Raw genomic sequence first — 20,623 nt, forward strand, 5'->3', positions numbered from 1 at the left:
ATCGGTTATCGGAATTCGTCAATGAGCTGCAAATAAACTGGCTGATATTGACGCCAGCCTTCTCCCGAACTATTAAGCCCGCAGACGTTCCGTCAGTCAAGACGTTATTTTTGGGAGGAGAAGCAGTCGGTCAGGATATTATTGACACTTGGTATGGCAAAGTCCGCATTTTTAACGCTTGGGGGCCTGCCGAAACCTGTGTGCTAAGCTCTATCCATGAGTTTACATCTCTGTCTGGGTCACCACTAACCATAGGAAAGCCAGTAGGAGGCTCATGCTGGATAGTAGATGCGACGAATCCGCATCAACTTGCCCCCATAGGGTGCGTGGGTGAGGTCTTGGTTAATGGTTCCAACCTTCTCCGGGAGTATCTTCGCAATCCACAAAGAACTGAAGAAGCCATGGTGCAGCCTATACCCAGCTGGATACCAGATTGGCAGAGTCAGTTGAGCTGGAGGCGTGCTTACAAGTCTGGCGACTTGGCGTTTTATAACCCCGACGGGACGATTGAATTCGTTGCTCGAAAAGATACCCAAGTCAAAATCCGCGGTATTCGAATAGAGCTGGGCGAGGTGGAACAGCATATCCGCCAAAGTGTGCACGATGCGGAACAGGTTGTTGTTGATGTTTACACTACAGATTCTGGCACAACCCTCGTGGCGTACCTCTCGTTCAAGGAAGCAGAGCAGGACAGCATTTGTTTACCTCAAAGTCAACATGGGATCTTCTCACCAATGACAGAAAGCCTGCAACGAGAAATGATGGCTTTAGTGGGCAGTCTCCGGACGAAACTACCGCGGCACATGATTCCGACCATATTTATCCCGTGTTCCCGAATGCCCTTTATTACTTCAACAAAGTTAGATCGCACTAGACTTCGCCAGCTGACTTTGGCACTCAATGGCAAAGAACTTGCTCTGTATTCCCTCAGTGAGTCGGAGAAGCGACCGCCGGAGTCTGAGATGGAGTCCACCTTACAGCAGTTATGGGCATCGGTTCTCAATTTTCCTGCGGAATCGATCGGACGTGACGACAGCTTTCTTCAAATTGGAGGAGATTCTATTACTGCGATTCAACTAGTGTCACTAGCCCGCAGCCAGGGGCTCATATTAACAGTTGGCACTATCTTTCAAGACGCACGTCTATCCCAACTTGCAGCTTCTATAAGCGCTGCGACACAAACTTCTTTGGAAGATGATGTTGCTCCGTTCAGTCTTCTTCCGTCGGACTCTTTGACTCACATTCTCGAGATTGCTCAGGAACAATGTGGGATACTTGACACGAAACTCATCGAGGATGCTTATCCCTGTACGCCACTACAAGAGGGCCTCATGGCTCTATCCGTTACACAACCAGGCTCCTATATGGCTCGTTTTGCCTTGATAGTTCCCAAGAATGTAAAAATCGAATCACTTAGGGAAGGCGTGGATCATATGGCTCGTGCCTGTGCCATCCTCCGTACTCATATTGTTCTCACACCAAGCGGGCCTGTCCAAGTGGTGCTGAATGAAGGCCCCCAATGGCATACACAGGACATTAGGCCTCTATCAGAGGTTTCAAAAGGTGGTCCACCATCTGTGGCCTACGGTACTCCCCTTTCGTTTTATGAGGTTGCTAATGACAATGAGCACACATATTTGGTGTGGCATATGCATCACTCCATCTACGACGCATTCAGCTTTCGGCTGATGATTGGCATCTTGGAAAGGGCATGCCGTCCAGAGCGTGGTGCTGCATTGACTTCTTCCAATTCATTTAGGAACTATGTGAAGTACACAGCATCAACATCGACAGATGACATGAACACATATTGGGTATCCCAACTTGATGGTGCTCATACGGCCCAGTTCCCTAAGAAGCCGTCCAGGGTAACTGATGTGCGTTCAGACGGGCATTTGACACACACATTTTCGATTCCAGAACAAGGCATCACTGGCATCACGACGTCAAATCTTTTGCGGGGAGCCTGGGCATTAGTTCTTTCTAGATACCTTGAGGACGACGATGTCGTTTTTGGAAGTACCGTTGCCGGACGCAGCGCCAATATTTCGAATGCAGGCGACATCATAGGTCCAACGGTCGCAACCGTTCCAGTTCGAGTGCAGATGGACAAAGAAGATGAGGTCGCAGAGTTCTTGAATAAGATTCAACAGCAAGCTACCAACATGATCCCGTTCGAACACGCCGGCTTACAGAACATTGGCAATCTAGGTAATGTAGCCAGGGAGGCCTGCAACTTCCACAATCAGCTCGTCATCACACCTTCTAGCATGATTGGCAGTTCGGACGATCTTGCAGGTGAAAGTTTCGACATTAAGAACTTAGCATACGCGAACCAAAGTTACGACGTCTTCCCCTTGGTTTTGGAAGTTGTCGTTGACGAGACTGGCATTGCCCAAATAGATGTAACTCACGATACTCGTTACATCACCGCCACACAGGTGAAGATGCTATGCCAGCAATACTCTTTTGTCATATCTCAACTGGCCCTCCGACAGCAAGACAAGATTTCACAAATCAAAATGTGTGGGCCAAACGATATGGAACAAATTATGCGGTGGAATACACAGAATCCTCCGCAGCTGTTTGATACATGCCTTCCTGACCTTATTTCTACGCAGGCTCAACGCTTCCCACACAAAGACGCAATTGTGGCAAGCGATGGCAAGCTTAGTTATTGCGAGTTAGATCAGCTTTCGGATCGCCTCGGTTTACACTTGGTTGACCTCGGTGTGTCTGCAGAGATGATGGTCCCCTTCTGCCTTGAAAAGAGCAAGTTGGCAGCTGTAGTCATGTTGGCTATTATGAAGGCAGGTGGTGCATTCGTGCCACTTGATCCCGAACATCCTAAAAAACGTCTTGAAGCTTTGGTTCACAGGGTGAATGCTGAGATCATTATTGCCTCTCCTAGCACAGCGGCTTTGTGTAATGGAATGGCATCGAAAATCGTTGTGGTATCGACTGACATGATTTCGAGTCTCAACTGCGGATCCGAGGAAAATTTGTCAATCAGTCATTGCAGTCCAAAAAATGCTGCCTATGTCATGTTCACATCAGGCACAACTGGAACACCCAAGGGTATTGTTGTTGAGCAAGCCTCTTTGTGCTCTAGTATCATGGGTCACGGTACCGCCTACGGCCTCAACCCTTCTTCTCGAGTTTTGCAGTTCTCTAATTTCACCTTTGATGGAAGTTTGAGTGAGCTCTTCACTCCTCTTGCCTTTGGAGGTACGGCATGCATGCCATCTGATACTGAGCGACTGCAAGATGTTGCTGAATTCATCAGAGCCCAGCAAGTAAACGTGGCGATCCTGACACCATCGTTTGCAAATACGCTAAACCCGGAAGAAATACCCTCATTGAAAACACTGATACTAAGCGGCGAGGCATTGGTCAAAGACCACCTCACGACCTGGCTAGGTCATGTTACTCTGATCAACGCATACGGACCATCAGAAGTGTGTGTCGATTGCACTACCCACATCTTCCAGACTACAGAGGAGTCCCCGGTTAAGATTGGATTTGCACACAACGCAACTTGTTGGATTGTAGACCCTGACGACTATAATCAGCTAGCACCTGTTGGTTGCGTTGGTGAGCTGCTGGTTCAAGGTCCGGGTATTGCCCGAGGTTACCTGGATGATGAGGAAAAGACCAACCAGTCGTTCATCACCAGCGCTACTTGGCAGCCTGAAGAAGCTACGTTGCCAAGACATAGAATGTATAAGACTGGAGATCTCGTCAAATACAACTCAGATGGTTCCATGGACTACATTGGGCGGAAAGATACACAAGTCAAATTACGTGGTCAAAGACTCGAGCTGGGTGAGATTGAGTTCAACATCAAGCGAGCATCATCGGCCGTCACACATGTTGTTGTTGATGTAATCCGGCTAGCAGACCGAGACTTACTACTTGCATTCTTGACATTCGCCAAGGAAAAATTCTCAGACGAAGGCAGCAGGTCCGAGGACATTGGATTTCTCAGCGTCAATGAGGACTTGCGACAAACTTTGTTCAATATTGCGAGCAACCTTCGCGAATCGCTGCCAGCGTACATGGTCCCTCACTACTTCCTGCCGCTAAGCAAAATGCCTTTCGTCTCGTCTATGAAGATTGACAGGAACAATCTTAAGCTCCTAGGTGGAAATCTCTCTGAGCAACAACTTTCAAATTTCACTTTGGAATCGACGGACTTCGTCGAACCAGCAACAGAGATGGAGCTAAGACTTCGGCGTCTATGGGCGGAGGTGCTAATGACAGATGTCAGCAATATTGGCAGACATGACAATTTTGTGACCGTTGGGGGCGACTCCATTAAAGCTGTACAGCTCGTGTCACTGGCTCGCCAACATAAGATTAGTCTCAATGCAGCAGCCATCTTGAAAGATGGCCGTCTTTCCCGAATGGCGGCAACTGCAACAACTATCGAGACCATCGAAATCCAGAATACGGAGTCCTCGCTCACAATTCCATTACAGAGCATCGTTGACTCAATCAACGCAGCCGACAGCCAGGATCAGTGCAATACACATGCAATAGCAGACGTCGAGGAAACGTACCCGTGCACATCTGTTCAGGAGGGTCTTATGGCCCTCAGTGTTACCCAGCCAGGCTCATACACCGGGCGACAAGCTTACAGATTATCCAAACATGTTAATGTGGCTGCTTTTAAGTCTGCTTGGGAACTGACTGTATCACGATGCGCCATCCTACGCACTAGAATCATCTTTCATGATGGAAACTCAGCCCAGACGGTCATCAAAAATGATATTCACTGGGACTCTGAAGATGACACCAGTCTTGATGAAGCTATGGAGCACTGCGAGGGTCTCAAAATGACTTATGGAACCCGCCTTTGCCGATACGCCATTGCAAAGGGATCTGATGGGCACGTCTATTTCCTCTGGACAATGCATCACGCCATTTTTGACGGCTGGTCGGTCAATCTCATAAGAGAACAGTTTAACAGCTACTATAATGGCACCATGGTTCCCGCAAACCAGCCGTACTCACAATTTATCAAGTACATAACGAGCTTGGATACTACCCTTAGCAGAAACTACTGGAATGAGCAACTCTCGGGTGCTGTGCCCGCCGTTTTCCCTCCTCTTCACACTACAGTCACCTCTACGAATCAGGTTACACGAGAGTTATCCAAACGCATCAGATATCCTCAGACGGGGACTTCATCGTCTATTACCAAAGCAACAATTCTCCGCGCAGCCTGGGCTGTCGTCCTTGCGAGGTACTCTGATACCTATGATATCTGCTTTGGCACGTCTATTTCAGGGCGACAAGCGCCCGTCGCAAACATCGAAAATATGGCTGGCCCTACGGTGGCAACGGTACCTGTGAGAGTGCGAATAAATAAGGAGGACACCATCATTAGGTTCCTTCAGGATATACAAGCACAAGCGTCCGAAATGGTGCCGTTTGAACAATTCGGTCTCCAAAATATCTCAAAATTGGGTCCTGAAGCCCAAGCAGCCTGCTCGTTTTCTAGCTTGTTGGTCGTTCAGCCGGCCGACTTCCTTGATTCCGTGTCGCCTGACTCGGAGCCCATCATGACAGCCGCTCAAGTGGAAGCGGCCTCGGAAGATTCCAAGTTCAACGACTATTTCAACTATCCGCTGGTGGTACAAGGCATTTTGCATAAAGACTACGCAGAGTTCCACGCCGTCTACAATTCGGCTGTCCTGAGTGAAACACAGATCGCTTCACTGTCAAACCACTTTGACCGGGTTGTCCAACAGCTCCTTGATCCCGGTCAATCCACAATGAATGACATTTCTCTGACTAGCTCATGGGATATTGAGCGTTCTGTCGCATGGAACGATCAAAACTATGACGCCATTGTCGATACCTGTGTCCATCAGTTGCTTGAGGCTCAGGCTGAGATCCAGCCCGATGCGATTGCCATACACGGATGGGATGGGAAACTGACATACGCACAACTCAATGACGCTGCAGACAGACTCTGCAGGCATCTTAGCACTTACGAAATTGGGACTGAGGAGTTAATCCATGTATGTTTTGAGAAATCCGTCTGGTTCTTTATAGCTATCTTCGCCATCAACAAGATCGGAGCTGCCTGGGTGCCACTTGACCCTTCCCATCCGGTTAAACGTCAACAGGCCATATTACAACAAACCAAGGCTAAGCTTGCTCTGACTTCGCCATCCAATATGGCCATGTGTTGCTCACTCGGGTTGGAAGTTGTTTGCGTGACTCAAGAATTGGACTTGACACTGCGAAAGACCGACGTACCAGCATTACAACCGCCCAGAGCTGTCTACAGTCACAATATTGCATATGTGCTTTTCACTTCTGGCACCACAGGTGCCCCCAAAGGCGTTATTTTAGAACACCGTGCCGTCTGCACAAGCCAGATTGCAGTAGCCAAGAGGCTCGGCATGAGTCGTCGCACTAGGATGCTGCAATTCTCGTCGTATATATTTGACGCATGCATCACTGAGTCCATCGCTACTTTAATTGCTGGAGGCTGTATTTGCGTGCCCTCTGACCACGTAAGGATGAACAGCATACCTGCTTTCATCCGTGAGATGAATATCAACTGGGCACTGCTCACGCCAGCCTTTGCCCGCACCATACAGCCGGAGGAGATCCCCTCACTGCAGGTTCTGCTGGTAGGAGGCGAGGCAAGCGGAAAAGACATCCTGGATACATGGCTCGGTAAAGTGCGTCTCATCAATTGTTGGGGTCCCGTGGAGGCTTGCGTAATGTGCGCGTTTCATGAATGGAAGTCAACCGGCGAGTCTTCCCTGACAGTCGGAAAGCCTGTGGGAAGTTCTTGTTGGATAATGAGCACGCATAATCCTCGAGAACTAGCTCCAATTGGTCATGTTGGCGAAATAGTTATCCAGGGCCCAACGTTGCTTCGAGAATATCTACATAATGCCGTGAAAACAAACGAGGTTATGCTCCTCGACCTTCCTAGCTGGATGCCAGGGAGGGATGGAGCTAATACGAACCGCGCATACCGGACAGGAGACTTGGCATTCTATAATACGGATGGAACTATTGAGTTTATTGGCCGCAAAGATACGCAGGTCAAGATTCGCGGTCTTCGCATCGAGTTTGGAGACATAGAGCATAACATTCGAAGTGCGCTGGAAAATGTTGAGCACGTAGCTGTCGACGTGCTCAAGCATGGGTCGACTGATATGCTGGTCGCATTCTTCACACTTTCCACCGAAGAACAGCCTGAAGAGAACAATAGCCATGACATCCTGGATGGCAAAATCCGCCCACTCGACAAAATAAAGCACAGCATCCTATCAAGGCTTAGAGAGCGGCTACAAGCATCACTACCTGCTTATATGGTGCCTACCTTGTTTCTTCCCCTCCGAGAGATGCCTTTGAGCACGACTTTGAAAGTAGACAGGAGAGTTCTCAGAGAGTTGGCCGGAAGCCTTAGCCCTGAACAGATGTCCGTGTACACACTGGCATCTCAAGACGTGACTCCTCCTACGACTGACATGGAGCTCAAGCTTCGAGGTATTTGGGCCGAGATACTTCAAATCAACATTGATACCATTGGGAAACACAGCAATTTCCTTCAAATTGGCGGAGATTCTATCAGCGCTATACAACTTGCCTCACTCGCACGCCAGAATGGTATCGATCTGGCTGTGGCTGAAGTCATGAAAGACGCTCGCTTATCAGAAGTTGCCAGGGCTGCTAAAGCCAATAACGACGATCCTGCACCAACATTAAGTCCCTTTTCTTTACTTCCAGCTGCAAGCATCAATGATATACTTGGCAAGGCTCGGGCCGAATGCGGCTTGGGAGAGTCACAAAGTATTGAAGATGCCTACCCTTGCTCGACATTGCAGGAGGGTCTTCTAACTCTCAGTGTCACTCAGCCGGGTTCCTATACGGCTCAAAATGTGTATCAACTGTCCTCCGACGTCGATATTTCCCGTTTCAAGGAAGCCTGGAGCAGGACTGTATCTGCATGTACTGCTTTACGGACCAGAATTGTGTTGATAGACTCTCTCCCAGTACAAGTTGTCATCAACGATGATGTTCATTGGGATTCTGAGGCTGCTGATCTCACGACAACTCTTGAATACTCTGGCAGAGTGAAGATGACGTATGGCTCTCGCCTATGCAGATATGCACTTGCCAAGGGCGCAGATGGGCAAGTTTATTTCATCTGGACAATTCACCACGCCATGTTTGATGGCTGGAGCATAAACCTAGTGAGACAGCAATTGGAGAGTTTCTATCAGAACATCACACCTCCCTCCATGCAGCCATATTCTCACTTCATCAAGTATATCATCGATCAAGACGATGAATCAAGTCGCAAATATTGGACAAGTCAGCTCTCCGAGGCCAGAAAAGCAGTCTTCCCACCTACAAGTTCAATGCACAATGTCAATGCCAATCAATCAATCACTAGGTCCATCTCGATTCCTAAATCAACCGGCTCACATATCACCGCCGCAACAGTCCTGCGCGCAGCGTGGGCTCTTATTCTCGCTCGATACTGTGACACAGATGACATATGCTTTGGCACTACCATTTCTGGTCGCCAGGCCCCTGTCCCTGGCCTTGATACAATTGCTGGCCCAGCAGTTGCAACAGTACCTGTGCGACTCCGGCTTAGCCAGCAGTCTACAGTGGCTAACTTCTTAGAGCGCGTGCAAGAGCAAGCGTCCGAGATGGTGGCATATGAACAGTTTGGTCTGCACAATATTGCCAAGGTCAGCGCTGATGCGCAGGAGGCTTGTGACTTTTCCAGTTTATTCGTGATTCAGCCTGGGAGCATACTGGGTGCTGCAACTGATTCCGACACTCTTATGACTGCAGCATCAGGAGACGCAAGACTCACTGACGGCTCTCAAGGCGGATACTTCAACTATCCCCTTGTTGTGCAGACGGTCATCAACCAAGATGACGTTGGCTTTAATGCAATTTACGACCCGGACGTTCTGACCCAGTTCCAGGTCGACGCTCTGTCTAGACACTTCGACACCGTTGTCCAAAAGCTTTTATCATCATCGGCCATGGACAACGTCCTGCTCAAGAGTATCTCCCTGACCGGATCATGGGATATTGAGCAAGCCATTAGCTGGAATGTGGAGACTCTCGAGAATGTTGACTCATGTGTTCACGATTTAATCACTCAACAAGCTCAAATCCGGCCAAACAACATGGCAGTAGAAGCATGGGACGGTTCAATGACATACTCAGAACTAGATTCTGCTACAAACCGGCTAGCCCACTACATTCTACAGACCCACGACCCAAAGGTAGAAGAACTCGTACACATATGCTTCGAGAAGTCTCTCTGGTATATCGTCGCTGCGATAGCTGTCAATAAGGCTGGGGGTGTTTGGGTGCCACTAGATCCCTCTCATCCAGCACAGCGGCAACAAATAGTTGCACAACAAACAGGAGCCACGCTTGCGTTATCATCACCATCTCATTCCGATAAGTGTCGCGATCTAGGGTTAGAGGTTATTGAAGTCAGTCAGGCCTTAGATGATATGCTGGTTTCCAAATACAACGATTCCTCCATCTCTGCGCCAGCTACAAAGCTATCGCCTAACAACGCAATCTACGGACTCTTCACATCTGGCAGCACAGGCACCCCTAAGGGATTCCTGATGGAACACAGGGCAGTATGCGCTAGTCAAGTTGCCATGGCGAAAAGGCTAGGTATGAGTCCGTCATCCAGGATACTACAATTTGCTTCCTACGTCTTCGACCTGTCGATAGGTGAGATTATTGCTCCATTAATCACAGGAGCATGTATCTGCATCCCATCTGAGCAGACCCGTGTCGGAGGGATCAGTCGCTTCATCTGCGACATGAATATAAGCTGGGCATTCTTAACGCCATCTTTCATCCGCACTCTGCTTCCCGAAGACGTCCCAGGTCTCAAGGTCATCTTGCTGGCTGGCGAGGAGGTCGGCCAGGATATCCTTTCTACCTGGCTCGGAAAGGTACGTCTTGTGAATGGTTGGGGCCCGGCTGAGGCTTGCGTTGTGAATACCCTCCACGAGTTTTCTTCGGCCGCCGAATCCCCATCGACTCTTGGACGCCCAGTTGGGTGCTTCTGTTGGATCGTTGACCCTGAAAATCCCCAAAAGCTTGCTCCAATCGGCTGTGTTGGTGAGGTAGTCATCCAAGGTCCAAGTCTATTGCGAGCGTACATTGCAAACAGACAAAAGACCTTGGAGACACTAGTCAAGGATCTGCCTGACTGGATACCAGAGCAAGCTCGCAACAAGTGGAGCCAGTTCTATAGGTCTGGAGATTTAGCTTGCTATAATCCAGACGGCACACTCAAATTTATAGGGCGGAAGGACACCCAGGTGAAAATTCGCGGACTTCGAGTAGAACTTGGAGACGTGGAGCAGAATATCCGTGCCGCACTGTATGGCGTTGAACATGTCGCCGTGGATGTTCTGAAAACAGATGCTGGAGTGAGACTCATGGCCTATCTCTGCTTCAGCCGGGATTTGCAATCTGGTGATGCCAAAGGCGGCAGTTTAACATCTTCTCGCAAGGACGATATGTTCTTGCCTATGACAGAGGACCGCAGAAGCCAAATGGCGGTTCTGATCGGACATTTGCGTGTTAAGCTGCCCGGCTACATGATTCCGGCGACATTTATCCCCTGTCGATATCTACCTTTCGTAGTGTCAGGCAAGCTGGACAGGAACAAGTTGCGATTCATGTTGACGTCTTTGAGTCCAGAGGATATCGCAGAATACTCGTTGGTGGACTCAGTCAAACGCTTGCCACAAACCTCCACAGAAAGAGTACTGCAAAAGCTGTGGGCTTCGGTCCTCAATATCTCGCCTGATTCCATTGGTAGAGATGACAGCTTTCAGCAACTTGGTGGAGATTCCATCACCGCTGTACGACTTGTTCTACTGGCTCGTCAGCAAGGCATATGCGTCACAGTGGCTTCCATCTTTGAAGACGGTCGTCTGTCAAGCGTGGCAGCAAGAGTGGATGATGATGCCGAAGATTTCGATGAAGAGTTGATGGACTAGGTGCCGTATGCTAAAATGGTTTATTTCCTTTGTTGGTACTAAGATTGAGGATCAAACATTCGGCATCATGCTGAGTTTGCTTCCCTGCGTTTTTCTTTTGTATATGACTTTGTTTATATATTTCGTTTGTCTAGAAACATAACTATATGCTTTGATAAGAAATTCAATGTTGAAATGTACCCAGTGACTTGGTTCAGTAAACAAAATGTATTCGTAGCACCACTACCGGTGAACTTCGTCATCTTCTAAACAGCCGCAACTTATCGAGTCCATTGTCCAAGTTTCGATCAATCCTCGTATCTAGTGTCCCAAAGGTCGAGTTCTTGATGACGTCAAACCAAGTGATATTGGAAAATGGGGGAGAATCCACTTGACAGACCGTGTTAGGCAATGGCATTGCCCCGGTCGACCAATAAGCAGATATTTTCTCCAAAGTGCACGCAGAGGGCAGTCGTAACGATGAATGCTGCGCAAGAAGTTCATGTCAGCAGTTGATAAGTTAAAGACGGCGCCACGAGGCTCAAACTTCTAGGATACGTAGCACCAAATAATGATGGCCACAGTGGTAGAGACAAACAACTTACTCCATAACCATCAACTTCTAAAACAACACTGTCCTTGAAACCCGAGCTGATGTTGCGGGCAGACCGAATAGGCGTATGTGCATCATATGTATTTCCAATAATCAGGACCGGGTTCTTGGGATGAACTCGAAAATCTCCCTCGTACCGCTCCTTGGCGTCCATGGACCATTGTGCACAGGTCATGCACCCAGGTAGAGAAGCACTGGCGATGACACGACTCGTATTGTAAAGACGGTGCAACGTCGGCAGAAACTCGTCGTATGTCTTGGCCCGCACGGATCGTTCTGAACAGTGGATTCCCAAGAGCGCAAACACAGCGTCTGTTGTGGGGAGGAGGTCATCTTCGTCCAAAGGCATACGGATGTTCCTCAGAGCGTCCATCATGACATCCTTGTCAATGTTGTTTGTGAGAAGCATGTCGAGCACCGTCGTCAGATTTTGCCAGTATTTCGTTGCATACAACGCACCCTGTATCAAGGCATTTACGGCTGTGTTGTCTATAATGTACCGGTCCATAGGTACGGGGTGGTATTTCAGTGTGTCAATCATCTTCCAAATCGCATTCTCTAGCTCTTCTGCCGTCTTGTAGTGTTTTGCGAGCCGACATTCAGTCGGATTATTCAGGCAGTGCACGAATATGGCAGAGAATACCTCGTCTGTTTGGGACCATTCTTCAAAGTCGCTATTTTGGCCCATTAGTGAGCATGTTGCAGGGAGCGGAGTGGTAAATAACTTGGAGGTAAAAGTGAAATTTTCATACCCTTGGGAGTGATAGTATTGGTGAGGGTTTTGGACGCCGTCGAGTATAACCTTGTCAACCTTTTCAGGGAACATGGCGACAAGTGTAGCGCCAAGTGTTGTGCCGTATGAAAATCCTGCACCAACTTGTTTCAGTTCTACTCTTTTTACGTTGAAGCAGGGGAACAGTTGAAAAGTGTTGAGAGGACAATGCGAGCAATGCATTTCATGACGGCATCACAACTTACCCCAATAACGAACCATGTCATCCTCACCGAGGGACTTGGCAATCTCTACCACGTCTCTAGCGACAAAGGCCGTTCCCAGAAGACGACCAGTGTCGTTACGACGCCGCGCACAGATATTTGCGTCGATTGTGCCACGAGCCCAAAGCCTGCCCAAGGCGTCCTTTTGGGTGATGTCTGGTAGAACTTGGCTACTCACAAAAGAACCCAATTCGTAGGAGCCTTCCAGACATCGAAATGGCAGTGTGGTGCCGGTGCCGCTACAGCAAGTCAGACATAACAAGATTGAATGAATAGATTCTTCGCCAAAAACGCAATGAAGAGACAATACCGTGGATCAAAGGATATCAGATTATAACCGCTCCCACTCAAGCTTTTTGGGATTTGCAGACGTTAGCTCTCAGCGTCATTAGATCAGTGCGCCACGTCAGGCCACCAGAGATATATGATAGGTGACTCAAATACATTTGCAGCAATTGGCCAGCGCTTGCCAACGATTCTCGTCCTGGTACACCAGGTCCACCGAAGTTGAGAATAATGCTTCCCTTGGCCGGCTGAGTGGCTGCGGGGACACGCAAGAGCGCGAGGTTGAGCGTAGAATTGGATTCCAGGTCCGTATAGTCCAGGGGCAGCTCGAGGTAGCCACAGTCCACGGGAATTGTGTTGTCCAAATTGCTGTCATTGCATTTTCCCCATTGAATGATGCTGTTCTTCCCTTGCGACGAAGCTGCTGTCGCGACTCCTTCGATGTCAACTTGTGTGTCGATTGGCTGAAGCCTGATTTGAGTGTCTGTTGCCGCAACTGTGATGGCCGACAAGGGCAACAGCAGCCGCAGAGCGACGCTGGCTGAAATCATCCCGAATGCCGTCCGGTGCTATTCGGTTTTGATGCAAAAGTGTTTTGCAGAGGCAACAATTGAACCTCTGCTGTCGCGATGTAACATTCAATCCCATCCCATTCCTCATTCATACAGGTGCATGTGTGGCTGAGCGGCTGTCAGATTGTGGCTGACCACACTTTGGCGCCACGATCCAAGACGCTTGTGTGAGAGCTCCAAAACAACTAGGTCACTTGGGTTGCTACCGTTCACAGACAAGTCAAGCAAATTGTCACTTATCTTTTCTCGTGGACTTGGAGACAAGTAACTACCATAGATTACGCGCCTTCTCTATTATTGCGGTCTTCAGGGCGGCGAATAACCTTCCCAAGTATGAAAGTACGCTAACCTAGGCAATAGATTTTGCAGATTCTGCTGGTAAACTTGCAACTATACATATGTAAGGAGTTGAGTTAGCATGTAGTACCATACTTAATCTAGTTTATGATAGCTAGTGCGCCAGTACTCCTATTATCCGCAATAATGCTAGTATATACAGTTACACCCCAACTTCTACTTATATCCCGTCCCCAACGTCTTTTACTGTTACCATGTTCTTCTGCGTATAGTCGATAATCTTGTCAAAGTTTCTGCATTTATGATGGACGTTAAAGTCCAGTATTCGAGGCACCTTGTGTCCAGTGGTGTGGTCAAGAAGCACGGGAGTAACATCGCCATAACACATCAGACTTAGCCGGAGGGTTTCAATGCAGTGGTCGACATGCAGCCGGCCACCTACAGGCTTTTTCAAATCGTGAGGATACGTCTTCCTTCCCCACGATTCATCAAACTTTGACAGAGGCCACGTCGCTTGTCGTACCAGGTTCTTGAAATTGTAAGTATCATGCCTTTTTTTTAACTAACGAAATGAACAAAAGGAATGCAACACTTACAAGGCAATGTAATTGATGGAAAACTTCTACCATTGCCGCATATGTTGGCTGCTCAGGATCACTCCCTATAGTCTCAACATGTTTTGCCTCCGTTTTGTTAAGACTTTGAATGATGGCATTATTCACACCGATCGGTGGTTCTGCAAGTATGTGTTAGTATTGCTTTTGAACTGGAGCCTTCATCTCCAAGCAGTTCACGTACGGTCCCATAGTCCTAGCCAGGCGTTTTCTAGCTCCCTACTTGGTGGCCCACGGTATTTTGATGAATGATTAAAGTAGTTGGTAAAGTGTCCTTCCGTAAATTCCACGGAATCCAAAAGAGGCGCTACAATAATGAGTCTCAAACACATCTCTAGGATGAAGTAGTATGTTTCTTACAGGCGGGAGACAAGAGCTTTGCACACTTGTGCATGGAAAGTGGTACTGGTGTTAACCAGTGCGAGACGAAGAAAATAAATGAAGCCAAAGCTAAAGCGCAATTAATGTACAACCACCTTTTCACCCGCCTTTCACGAACAACAAGCAGCTCATGGTAATCGCTAGCATCCGAAGATTCCACATCAGAGCCAGCGACCGGCAGGTACTCAGGCTTGTCGTAGTTGTTTGAGTGATGCATGATAGGTGAGGAAGAGAGATTGAACGATGGAAGTGGAATGCTCGAGGGAATGAGAAAAACGCAAGAGGCGGCAAGGCTCTGCCGTCGATCAATCCCCGGCAAGAAATAAAGGCTATAGAGATTATGAGTTACGGTCGCGACAACATATTGACTGCTATCCCGTAATTGTGCTGCGACAGTAATATAAGCCTGGTGATGCGATGTGATAAGCCGGCGCACCAAATTGGTGGGATAGTAATACGTGAATATAGCTGCACACGATAATACTCGGATAGTAATAAAAGTCTCTGCTATACTTGGTAAGCCTCGCTGGCTGTATGATAGCTATACAGAGTGAAATTTCTATTATAAATGACAGGTTTGGGTTGAGGGGCACTATTTCTCACATATACAACACAATTCTAACACATCGCATTATCACCTCTTATCGTCTCCAAGCTACAACAACCGCTACAATGCTTCCTTCTTTCGCAGCCGTCTGCCTTGCCGTTCTTTCTGGCACTGCCGTCTTCGGTCTTCCCGGTTAGCTGAATTTTCCCAGTTAAGAATCACCAAAAGCGCTGTGCTAACTCAAGATGGGTTGAAGTGGCTGAAGCGGATGTTGGGCAGGGAACAGCAAAACAGCTGACTCCTTATTTCATTCTCCCCCCTGGAAAGGATAGTGTGTATGACGAGGATGTTGCTGCTGCCGACAAGGCCGCAGTGCTCGGAGCCAGGGCGGAATAGAGAATCAAAAGCTGACGTGTAAACGGAGCATGTGTCGCTGCACGGGAGATCGTGCTAAGGCATATTGCAGCTAGCTTTCATTCTGTGTTCGCACAACAAAATAATAGCAATATTATTTTACTTGTTAGTAGAAGTTGTCTATAGACTAAAAATAAACCAGTTTATAGAAGTCTATGTCTGACTTTACTGTTAATTAAAGTTGTTTACATTATCTTGTATCCGTGAAGAGGGATAACAGATGTGTACGGCATGTCTTACCCCTGGGGTAATATTAACGCGATTAAAATATAGCTAGAAAATATACGCCTGTAAAGTGTATATTGTGGTTAAATATTAGCTAAATAGAAAGCTTAACCCTATTATAACTAGCGCTTACTACGCTACAACGGTTTGCAATAACGATGGGACAATAGATACCCGTATTGTTATAATAAGATTAAAGCTTATATATTGATCGAAAAACTATATCTCTAGTATAAAGTAGTATATTTCTTACAGGCAAGAGATAAGAGCTTTACACACTTGTGTATAGAAAGTAGTACTAATATTAACTAATACAAGATAAAGAAAATAAATAAAGCTAAAGCTAAAGCGCAATTAATATATAATAGCCTATTTACCCGCCTTTCACGAAACAATAAGCAGCTTATTATTGTACTAACATAAGGTTTCTGCGTATGGCAGTTGAATTCCCATGCCAGCGCCATCAAGAGGGGAGTTCTAGCCTAAATATTACTGCACAGATTGATTAGCAACTCAGGATATCGCGTGAACGCATTTACCTCCTATATCTACCATGATATTTGTGCTCTGGGGTTATGTGTGGTGCTTATTTACGCGGTTGGTTGGGTGTTCTGCTTCTGCTTCTGCTTCTTCCTAGAGGCAATACTTTAACCAATTAATGCCACCAAATAGTTACTCGTTTATGTTCGCTATTCCAGTAAGCTGTGATCTATGTCCGAACAAGCACAGGTTTATTTAACCTTTGCCGCTAGTGTTACATCCCAAACAATGCTGTCAACCGGCTTCAAGGTTCATGTGTAGGGCTCAGGGCTATTCGATACTCCATATAAGCAATGGCACATTGTCTGCGTATTATAAACCCTGTCGTTGAAACAAATACGAGATTTAATGTGGTTCGTTTTTGAAGTAGTCGCCACCAAACTAACTCTTTCCACACCTCCGTGTACATAACTTGAGTATTAGCCAAGAAGTCTACCTGAAAGAGGTTCTCGCTAAGCCTCTCCCCGCGAAGTCTATCTGTAGAGCAAATCTACTATTTTGTTTCCGATTGAAGATTCTTAAAGTGTTCCCGAGGTCCCCCAGATTCACACATTGCGCGGCGGGGAAAAACAATTTAGAAACCAAAGGTGGTGCCGACCACACTCCCTAAGTAATTAGCTGGTTGAGGGTGTGGACATTTCCCTCATCCGCGTATTGCTGACGGGTGCGGTGAAGACGCGAGGCTTATACATAGTACACGAGAAATAATTACTTGCTTGAATCATCTGGGGTAGCATTCTAAATCCGGGTCCAGGGGTAACCAACAGCTACCTGAGTTAGCAAGGGGAACTAACGCCTAGGTTGAAAAGGGAAAGTAATCATGCGACAGTGAGCTCAAAAGTGAAAGCAGACGAGAGCACCAACCAACCACAAACCCGCCACACCTACAGAGAGATTATTCCCTAATTTCGACGCAAAGTTTTCGGCTGGCGCACAAGTCACAACAGGATGCGGGTCGCCCCTGCACGCGCTGGCGGTGAGTTTTGCAGATATGCTCATGGCCATATCCGAACTGACCTTGACGGCGTAAGGATTCGGAGACGGATGCGGCTGCAAGGGCGAGAGGACGGCACAGGAGTCTCGACCCTTGAACGGCGACCCCTGAACAGACAGCTTGGAGATTACATCCACCTTGGTAAGGTCAATAACGCCTGTCAAGTTGAACGTCCGGGCACTGCCGGTGCTATTCATGCCACAGACGCCGCCCTTTGTAGCAGCAACCACATCTGGCTGCTGGCCTCCCTTTCGGGTTGTAAAGGTGATGGACCTGCTTGGCCGCGATACGGAAAACCCAACCGCCCCGTCGACCCCTGACCCATACGAGCAGTTACCCGCAGCAGCTTCCCATGCAATGACCCAGGTGCCTTCAGCCTCGTGGAAAGCTTTGGTGCCTCTATACGTAAAGTATGGGCTCCTCTCAGAAAAGTTGGCTGCAGACAGATCGATTTCATAGCTGGTGATGGTTGCGTCGTAGTCATCCGTCCTGAACGTCCTGAACGATATGCTTGGATTCAACGCCGCGGCGAGTTGTGGATTCTGAACTGCGAATACAAAGGGGAAGAGGGGTGCCAGCGCGTATGTCTCGTTGCGCGGGAAGACGAGGTCGAATTCTACCGTGGATGGAAATGAAGCTGAAGCTGAAGCTTCCACAGTTCTGCATGAGAAGCTGCATGCCCAGAGGTACCAACCTAGGCAGGAAAGCCTGTGGATGGAGAAAAGCATGTTGGTTGAGCTGGAGTTGGGAGTTAGAAGCGCATGTCAGCATTGAAAGCTTCAAACCGCGGGTCGAACATGTTTGAGGCCAGCCAGCTCTTATGACTTTCGTAGAATTAAGTTTCTTGTTGCGACTTACGAGGCTCACCTCTGGGGGAATGAAAGAGCTTCAATGTCGAGGGTCTGGTGGATCCCATTTCTCATTTCCGGGCCGTGCCGAATTTGCCGATAAGGCGGCTCGGGTCGGTCAGATTACTTCTTTGGGATAAGTAAGTGCATACAGATACGTAGAACCAACATCAATATTGGGGAGACCCTGAAGTTGCAGAACCTTTTGCCTGCATCTAAGCTTATAACAAGCTGCAAGTGCCTAGGAAAGACATGTGGACACTGGACATGATGCCAAATATGGGTTCTGGGGAAATCCCCACCAATCCCAGTCTCATTACGTTCAACTTCGTCTATACATTCACGCCAAAGCACCTGGTAAGAATTCTCACGTTACATTCGCGGTGTTGGTTACCTATGTACCTGCCCATTCAAGACAAAAAGATACACCAATAGTCTGAAAACTGCGACTGTCGAACCCACCTGTGATGCAGGTACAGTATGCCCAACCAACAACTCTATTCAGTCAAGACAAATTCGTAGTATCTATTGACTCATTCATAAATTCAAATACGCCGACAGAGTCCGAGTATAAGAATATGCATCTTTTAAATCTCTCACAGCATTCGAGTTATTCCTTCACCACACGTCTTCCCTCCACCTGTCTCACCAGCTCAAGAGAACCAGATTGAAGATACACCTCAAATCTTTCCTCCATCTCGGGTTGATGCCCTCAGCATTGGCTTTGGTTTCAGACCGCAAACTGCATCATCGCCGGACTGTGAGCTGTAGTTTCTCTACGGCTGCCAGCGGAGGGGACACATGCCAGTCCTTCTCGGATGCTTGGGGCCTCACACTTGACCAGTTCAAGTCGTTGAACCCTGGTGTCAACTGTCCCAATCTCGAAACCGGTCAAAGCTATTGTGTCGTTGGTACAGTGTCCTCTGACACCTCAACCTCAACATCAACCTCGAGTTCTACCACCAAGCCTCCCCTTCCTCCCACAACAACTTCCACAAAAACTGTCTCAACAACTACGTCAACTAAGCCAGGCAATGGTAAGATCAAGATCCGGGTTCTATACATATCTCCATGTACATCTAATATCCGAGACTAAACAATTTACAGGCATCACAACTCCTTCCCCATTCCAGCCCGAAATGGTCTCCAACTGCAACGCATTCTACTTTGTAAAACTGAATGACCGATGCGCAGACATCGTCTCCCAATATGGCATCTCCCTCACAGACTTCCAGACTTGGAATCCCAAAGTTGGAAATGACTGTACCGGGCTATGGGCCAACACCTATGCTTGCGTCTCTATAATCGGTCATGTTCCCACGCCAACAAACCCCGGGAATGGGATACAAACGCCAGTGCCAACACAGCCGGGCATGACTAGCAACTGTGACAAGTTCCAATTGATCAAAACCGGGGACACATGCGTCGATATCGCCACTAGGAATGGAATTTCTGTGCAGGATTTCCTGCAGTGGAATCCGCAAGCTGGCAGTAGTTGCACTGGGCTCTGGGCGAATGCCTACGCATGCGTCGGCGTGGTTTCCTTTGTTTTGAAATCCTACTATCACCTTGATTGCACGGGCAGCATACATAACAACGTCAACATTGCGCATGGCAGTGACGGTATATGCATCAATACAGATTGTGCGGTCGGTTCTGTCGATGTCGATGCCGTGGGCCGGTGCCCCGGTGGACAAGTGCAGATTAGTTACTGGGAGAATGCAGGGTGCTCTGGCAAGTGGTTTGGCTATGGATATATGAGCAGAGCCCAGTGCCATAGGCTATGGTCTGATGGCTATAAGTTTAAGGCACTGCATCTAAGATGTGCGAGAGAACAGGACGATTGTGTCAACAAGAAAACTTGTGCATATGACCCGGAGCCGGCTAGCAGATCTTGCTGAGCCGAGATGACGACTGAGACTGTAATTACTTGTATTAGATGTTAGAAACTAGATACAGTGTTCTATACTTACTGCCATTTTGTATAAACTCCAGAAATCTCATTGCAACAACTTTACCAGAAACAGCCTCGACGCTCGATGGATGCATTCGTACATATAATTCATTTCAATCTTCATCTCAGCCTGTCCGGCCGCCAATTTAATTTGCACTGGCTGCCTGTTTTGTAGGACAATCTGGTAATTGGACTTTTTCGTTGGCATTGAAGCCGTCACAGCCAACAAATAAGCCACGACCACCCAACTTTGTAGTAACGTACGTAGCCCTGTGAGAAAATACTGAGGCGCGGGTAGTCTCCAAACCAACCCAAGCGTACGGAG

At 47.9% G+C, this 20,623-nt stretch overlaps 4 protein-coding genes across 4 annotated transcripts in view; 2 read left to right on the forward strand and 2 right to left on the reverse strand.

Annotated features, from left to right (window-relative positions):
• Positions 1–11,039, forward strand: part of VFPPC_00082 (condensation domain-containing protein) — a gene marked incomplete at both ends in the record, with an annotated part of 29,964 nt that extends 18,925 nt beyond the window's left edge. The window contains 2 exons of the mRNA XM_022428161.1: positions 58–9,980; positions 10,041–11,039. Coding sequence (XP_022284651.1) covers positions 58–9,980; positions 10,041–11,039 — 10,922 coding nt within the window. The remainder of the gene's footprint in view (positions 1–57; positions 9,981–10,040) is intronic.
• Positions 11,040–11,277: 238 nt separating this feature from the next.
• VFPPC_00083 (peptidase S33, tripeptidyl-peptidase) lies at positions 11,278–13,463 on the reverse strand (the record flags this gene model as incomplete). The annotated part of the gene is made up of 5 exons (XM_018280176.1): positions 11,278–11,505; positions 11,624–12,305; positions 12,384–12,498; positions 12,610–12,866; positions 13,072–13,463. The coding sequence occupies 5 exons, from the start codon at positions 13,461–13,463 to the stop codon at positions 11,278–11,280; spliced, it is 1,674 nt and encodes a 557-aa protein (XP_018148096.1).
• Positions 13,464–17,336: 3,873 nt separating this feature from the next.
• VFPPC_00085 (hypothetical protein) lies at positions 17,337–18,224 on the reverse strand (the record flags this gene model as incomplete). Its single annotated transcript, XM_018280178.1, has 1 exon — positions 17,337–18,224. The coding sequence occupies one exon, from the start codon at positions 18,222–18,224 to the stop codon at positions 17,337–17,339; it is 888 nt and encodes a 295-aa protein (XP_018148098.1).
• Positions 18,225–19,483: 1,259 nt separating this feature from the next.
• On the forward strand, positions 19,484–20,245 carry VFPPC_00086 (LysM domain-containing protein; the record flags this gene model as incomplete). The annotated part of the gene is made up of 1 exon (XM_018280179.1): positions 19,484–20,245. The coding sequence occupies one exon, from the start codon at positions 19,484–19,486 to the stop codon at positions 20,243–20,245; it is 762 nt and encodes a 253-aa protein (XP_018148099.1).
• Between the last annotated feature and the right edge of the window lie 378 nt (positions 20,246–20,623).

Source organism: Pochonia chlamydosporia, chromosome 1, assembly GCF_001653235.2.
Source record: "Pochonia chlamydosporia 170 chromosome 1, whole genome shotgun sequence".
Classification (NCBI taxonomy): Eukaryota; Fungi; Ascomycota; class Sordariomycetes; order Hypocreales; family Clavicipitaceae; genus Pochonia; species Pochonia chlamydosporia.